General features: G+C 43.4%; 1 protein-coding gene across 1 annotated transcript in view; it reads right to left on the bottom strand.

Annotated features, from left to right (window-relative positions):
- Positions 1-1,026: 1,026 nt before the first annotated feature.
- Positions 1,027-7,069, bottom strand: part of igfbp2a (insulin-like growth factor binding protein 2a) — a 45,461-nt gene continuing 39,418 nt past the window's right edge. Inside the window, exons 3-4 of the mRNA XM_083632833.1 lie at positions 3,812-3,952; positions 1,027-1,755 (exon numbers count right to left, since the gene is read on the bottom strand). Of these exons, the coding sequence (XP_083488959.1) occupies positions 1,597-1,755; positions 3,812-3,952 (300 nt within the window). The 3' untranslated portion in view covers positions 1,027-1,596. The remainder of the gene's footprint in view (positions 1,756-3,811; positions 3,953-7,069) is intronic.

The raw sequence follows: 7,069 nt of genomic DNA, 5'->3' as shown, positions 1-7,069 counted from the left end.
TAGGAATTCCATCATAAGAGTCAATACCTGTAATATGTCCTATGGTTAAGTGGGGCATGGGAGCGCTTTGTCATCCAGACATAAGTTTAATTAATACATTTTAGTTTGTTTGTCAATGACCTCGATGTAGTAAAACCCAGCCATCTGGCTCCAAGCAGACTAGAAGTATTAGTATTACTAGTGGACCCGTGGGAGTTGGAACCCCCCTCCCCACTGATGACACCATTGCTCGAGTGACATCACATCATTAGGCAATTAGGGCAATTACAGAATAAAAAAATCAGCACGGGTGCTCTTCACACTTCCTGAAAGTTTCAGCCCGATAGCATGTAAAACGGCATCGCTGTGGCCCAACAAAATTCTGCTCACTCACACAGACACTTCTCATTCTTAAAGTAGATTTGAAAACCTTTTAAAAACCAAAGATGGTGGCAGCAAAAGTAAGTCTTTTTCTTTTACATTGGCAGTCAAGGCAGGCCCACACCCTGACCTCATTCAAGCCGAAACACCTGGGTCCATTTGAACTCTTCAGAAATAACACTCTTTGGTTTTTAAATCATTCTGGAAAAAGAGCACCTACAGTATATCCTAATCCTATACCTTTGCTCTTCTCTCATTTGAAAACCTATTTAACCTGCTGCGACTAGAGCATATTTTACATCTTAGCTTTGCAATGAAATGTCCTTAATAGGGTTCACACACTCAAATTCATTTACTTTTCAATGACTGATCGTGTTTGGTGAAATTCAAGGACTCAGTATTGGCATGTTTTGGGGTAAGGCCTCATGTTTTACGGATGATGTCATGAAATCCTGAAGATGCAGATTAGAAGATGGAAATGAAGTGTAACAAGTTGACAATTCAGACTGATATCGGGCTATAATCAAACAAATCAATTCATCATTCATCAAATCAAGCCCATGGGAACTCTTCTCTGCCACCTGGTTCAATGTATGTGTGGTCGTCCCTGCTATCTCTCTGCAAAATCAAGCACACCAATTACAACAGAAAAAACATAAAGGGAATTTATTCTCCTTTTAATAGCATTACCAGTTCTATAACAGTCAGTCACTAGGGAGTCTAAACTCAAGTCCCTCCTAGCATTGAACATTTAACGCATGCTATCATCAACATGTATTAAATTTCCTCTTTAACACTGTGTATTAAAAGCCTACAGTATAGCATGAGGCGCAACAGTAGTCTGCAAGCTAGGACATGGAAACTAAAACTCGCTAAGACACCAAACACTTTGGAGGCTTTTCATTTGGAAGACATATACAGTACAAAACACTGATAAGAGAGCAACTTTGAGCAAAGTTGCAATTCACAATTACGGTAGTAAAGCAATGTCACCGACAGACAGTTGACCTCTACAGCTACACCTTACGCAGTACGCAGCAAGATGGATTCTATCATCTAATCCAAGACACTTTGTGGTGGTTACACTTTCAAATATCACTGTCGTCAAACAAACTACACACACATACACACACAGAGAGATAACCTATAGCTTACTCAAGATGTTTCAAATACTTTTGATTTTCACCAAATACTTTACAGTTTGTTTTGTCCTCTTCAGATCTGGGGTGGGCTGCTCTATATTTGGGGCATGGGGGGGAGCTCCAGCTCTGGGCCTCCGAGGTACTGGCTGCAGTTGGGGTCCCCCCTCACGGTGGGGGCTGAGGGGATGGGCCGGCCGGTGTGCGGGTTGACGCACCAGCACTCGCCCCGCTGGCCGTGGAGAGACATCTTGCACTGGGAAAAGAAACCGCAGCATCTGTTTGCGTCTATTTTAGATAGGTACAGCCGGTCTGTGTGGGAACGCCCACAAAATGTTCTACGGCTGGCGCGCGGGTGGGGTAAACCCCCCGTATATCTCAATGGGCTGACTCACCAAAGGACGGTGCTGCGCTTCTACACTACAGGATTGGGGATTCTAGAGCAGGTACATAGACGTCTGTTCAGATATGCGTTTACTGTGGTGGTCGAATCCCTGATCGTGTCTGCTTGGGCTGAGCTAGCAGCTAAATGCTAATTATGCTGAATGGGGAGAACGGGGGATTTACCCCACCCTGACCACACCCCCAGCCAGCTACCCCAGCGTCTATGATGAGACACAGACTGTCTCTATAGCTAAGATGACCCTGAATGTGCATTACTTCCATCTAACTATAGGGCCCTACGATTTCCACAATGCAGAAAACGCATACGGAGTTACGGAATTTGGTAACATGGAATATTGCAGAATTGTCCATAATTTGGCTGAAATTGGTTACAAAAATCTAAAGTAGGCCTAATTATTGTACTAACCAAAATGATTTGATAACTAGTAATGTACCCGGCATTGCCCGGGTTAAATAGGCACAAAGCAATACAACTGTGCCTTTTTGGCCGGAAATGATTGTGGTGTCCAGGTACAGGTGGTTTCCAGAACTTTCCAGATGGTTTCCGGGACTATACAACCTGCCCATGACCTTCCCCGGATCATAACCCACCGCCATGCAAATTTTAAGCCCAATCCAACCTGGGGTGTAGGCGTGAGGTGGTTTCTAGGACTTTCCAGGTGGTGCCAAGACTGTCCAACCTGTCCATGACCTTCTCTGGAGCATAACCCACCACGGGGTTTCCTCTATATACATTTACTACTGGCAGTCCACCGCTGCTAAATCCTGGCCACCGCTGCTTCAAAATAAGACAACATATTTTTGGGGGACCTGGCCAAGAAAAGCAGCATGAATTTACAGATGCTACAAACATTATATTATATAACCACTTATAATCAACTTTTATAGAGAAATAAATGGTGCAAACCACAAACTGCTATAGAAAAGTTAATCCGTGCAATTCCCTGGGCCAGCAGCGTCGTACGACACGCGCTTAACCACCGTCCCACCCCACCCCCCCGGGCCCCGGCCTTCGGCCACCGCTGCTGAAAAGAAAATCCTGGAGGAAACACTGCACCGTTATGCAAAATGTCAGCCCAATCCAACGAGGGGTGTGAGCGACGGGCGTACAGGATACGCACACAACATCAACTTTATTGTATAGATTGTAAAATAGGCCTTGAGAAATAATTCCGTTTTCGATTGGGGTGTTTTGAGAGGGGGGTCGGTCTTGTGTGGTACCCTTACGTCACCTCACAACTTGGTTGTCACTTTGAGAAACATACCAAACAGGCTGTCTGAGACGTCAAAGTCATAAGAAAAGAGAGAGAGAGAGAGACAGACAGACAGACAGAGAGAGAGAGAGAGAGAGAGAGAAAACGAACCCCTAAATTCTGATTAAAAGAAAATTAGTTTATGGAAAAAATAAAATGGAATTTGGAAAGAAATAACGGATTTCATAGGGCCCTATAACGGCAAAATGAAATGAATTGAAAGTGTATATACCGTAATCACTTTAACAGTACATGCTCATTCCTTTCGATGAGATATCAGATGTGTTAAATTTTAGATGCTTTATTGACACAGTATACACAAAAAATGATAATTATATAACTTTTCCAACATTATCAAATGCGCCTTAACTCATTCAACCCATCTTTTTATTTACAAAAAGAGTCTAGCAACTTTCTTAGCCTGACATAAATCTTTATTTCATTAATTTATAATAAAAATGATAGCAAGTAGTATCAAAGTGTGGTAAGTTGGAAAATAAAGTACTTGGGGGGGGGGGGTATTTTTCTGAAAATATAACAGATTTTTGTTTATATTTCTGGTCATAGTTTACCCACCTTTACCATTACATCTGTCTATACTCTATTATGAACCTCTACCCCTACCACCCTCTTTCCCAAAGCGCCTGGACTCACCTGTTTGAGGTTATACTGCCCCCTCTTGTCGCAGTTGGGGATGTGCAGGGCGTACAGGTCTTCCAGAGGACCTCGGTTATCTCTGAAGGGCATCTTGGATATTCGCTCCAGGACCTGGTCCAGCTCCTGCTGACACTGAGTCTGAACAAACAACAACAAGTCATGTTCACAAGCCCTCATAGTGGCACCTGGGAGCTTCTGAACCTGCAGGTTTCTGTGACAGACAGGGAAACTGTGGTTTCAGTATGACAGCCTGCTCAAAATGTGCTGTACAATCCACAAAAAAGGGTAACACTTGGACAGATACAACTATCTATCGATCTAGCTGGTAAATTGATAGTTCATTACACTTGTGTTAATAGTTACTGTTAACAGACAATGAAATGATAATTAATAATGTTTACACAGTATTTATTAACCATTTACAAATGATTATAAATATCAGTTGCAACGTTATAATAGCCATCGAAATAATGTTTATAGATTTGTCCCCCAGGGCCCTCCACTGTTCTCTTCTGTCCCCCAGAGGGGACGCAGGGGGACAAAGGACATTATTTGGATGGCTTAAATCCTATTGTCTTCCATTTATACAGTAATATGTAATGGTTGATGGCATCCATATTATAAAGGGTTACCTGAAATTCACATGCAGGCAAAACACACAAAAAAGAAGATGCACTAAGCAGGAATACATCAACACTAAGACTCCATCAAGATGTGTTCATTAGGCAATCAGCACTTTTTTTAACGCACTACATAAAATCCCACATAAAACACACACACACACACACACACACACACACACACACACACACACACGCACACACACACACACATACACACAGAGCTGATAGGCGTGCACATGCACACACACGGGCAAACATACACAAACACACAATAAAGTTAAAAGGCTTGATGTAATGGGCAAATGAATCATGTTTCTTGCCAGTAATGAATACTAACTCTTGCCAGTGACCTCAGGTTTACCTCACAGTTGGACTTAGCCAAACGTCTGTTGAGAGGGAGACTCTGAGCGAGTTGCTCTGAGCTGTAACCTTTAAATGCTTTTTACGACATATGGAAAATAGCAGAGTGCCAGTTAGCGATGCCCAGGGTCGACCCGGGACTCCCAGTCCCTGGGTGCAGAACAGCAGGTCAGGGGGGGTTTAAGGTCACAAAATATCTGCCTTTGAATTACAGCGGAAAAAGCCCAGCATTAATTAAGCCATATCTGCACGCAATGGTTGTTTTAATCTCATTAAGAAATTGGCCTCATACACTTATTTCCTTATTTGCCCCTGCATTCGTTTAAGATAGATAGATAGATAGATAGATAGATAGATAGATAGATAGATAGATAGATAGATAGATAGATAGATAGATAGATAGATAGATAGATAGATAGATAGAGTACTTTATTAATCCCCTGGGGGAAATTCTTGTGTTACAGCAGAAGCCATCAGTACATCTCAGTAAAACACACAAGAGAAAGAGTTTAGTCAAAAATATGTCAGACATAGAAACCATGTCAGAAACATGTAAAGAAAGCACAGCATTTAAGTTACCTATCTACAATAAAGTTAAATAAAATAAGATAAGAAAAGAAATACCTTAAAATAAGGTAAACTTGTTGGGGAAACTAGGATAGCCACCTTGCACAAAACATGATGGTAAATAAGAGAAGAGAAGAGAAGAGAAGAAAAGATAAGATAGGATAGATAAGGTAAGATAAGAGAAGAAAGTAAAACATTTTAATCATGTTTTTTCCAGAGTTTCCCCCCGTTTTCTCCCCAACTGTACTTGGCCAATTCCCCCTGCTGCTCATTGGACCACCCCCTCTGCCGAGCTGGGGAGAGTTGTAAACTAGCACATGCTCCCTCTGATACATGTGCAGTCACCAAACCGCTTCTTTTCACCTGACAGCAAAGAGTTTCACCGGCAGGACGTAGCACATGGATGGATCACGCTATTCCCCCCACTTCCCCTCCCCCCTGAACAGGTGCCCCGACCGACCAGAGGAGGCACTAGTGCAGCGACCAGGACACATACCCCTAATCTGGCTTCCCACCCACAGACACATGGCCAATTGTGCCTGTATATCGACGTGCGACCAAGCCGGAGGTAACACGGGGGCTTGAACCTGCCCGGATGGCTCAAGGAAACAGAAGGAAAGATTTTGGGCCCTATCTTCGTACAGGCGATATCCCCTTTACGCTTGCGCACCTGTTTGCACGTGCCTTAACGCAGGCAAGATAACAGTCCGCCTTGCGCATTTGTCCAGGTGTTATGCACCCCCGTTTTGCACCCCCGCAGCAAAAAAAAGCATCCCCACCTCACGGGAGCATAATTGTAATGATCTATCCAGACATAACTGTTTAAAAATTATATAATTGTTTGGGTAGACGTGACCTCCCTGTTTTTAAGTTAAAACAGCCCCAAAATCCCGTGAGGATGCAATACTCGCGGGGGAGCATAACTTATCACAACAACGGGCACAAGCACAGATTAGAGGCATGCCAAATCATTTATGCACGGAGCAAACGGGATTTGGGTGGTGTTAACCACCAGAATTATTCACGGGTGTGGCCTGGCAATGCCTGGGCGTTACATCAATCAAACCAGATTTCCGTCTTGTAGTACAGTTTGCGTGAGGCATGCTGTAATTCTCCCCATGCGTAATTTGGATAGGTGTAAGCCTATTGACTGTATATATTATCCCTATCTCATAACGACACCATCACATCATATACCTGTTAAAAACATCTGTTTTGATGCAATTCTGGTTATTTTGTTGACTGGGGTGGGACAATAGAAACGTGTTTGCAGCGGGTAAACGACGGAGACAAAAGAAAAGATTGGAGGATTTACAGTGGACTCAATTAAAACTCAGTGAAACACTGAGCTGCCAGATCGGCTGTGATGCCAACCACCCTCCGGGTTATAGCAGGTGAAGGTGGTACCAGTTTTCTCAATTCATTTACCATAACCCCTCCTTGCATGTTTCTCAGTTAATTCTAGTTGATTGCCTCGACGTTTCTGCTCTGCGTAGCGCGGAGATTATGGTGCGCGATCAACCGCAGCGAGTGTTTTTGCGCCTAAGAGGTGGTTTTCAAAGCTCTGCGCGCTGTTGACGATAGGATAATGCCATCTATCCCTACATTTTAGCGCTGAAATGCCTGCTTTGGCATGTGGCACGCCTATGCCCAGTACAATTATAACAGGCATTCGCTTGTGCCCGCCCCCAGTTTGCATTGTGCA

This window comes from Poromitra crassiceps, assembly GCF_964638095.1.
Source record: "Poromitra crassiceps genome assembly, chromosome: 3".
NCBI classification, from domain to species: Eukaryota; Metazoa; Chordata; class Actinopteri; order Beryciformes; family Melamphaidae; genus Poromitra; species Poromitra crassiceps.
This window is presented reverse-complemented; position numbering and strand designations above follow the sequence as displayed.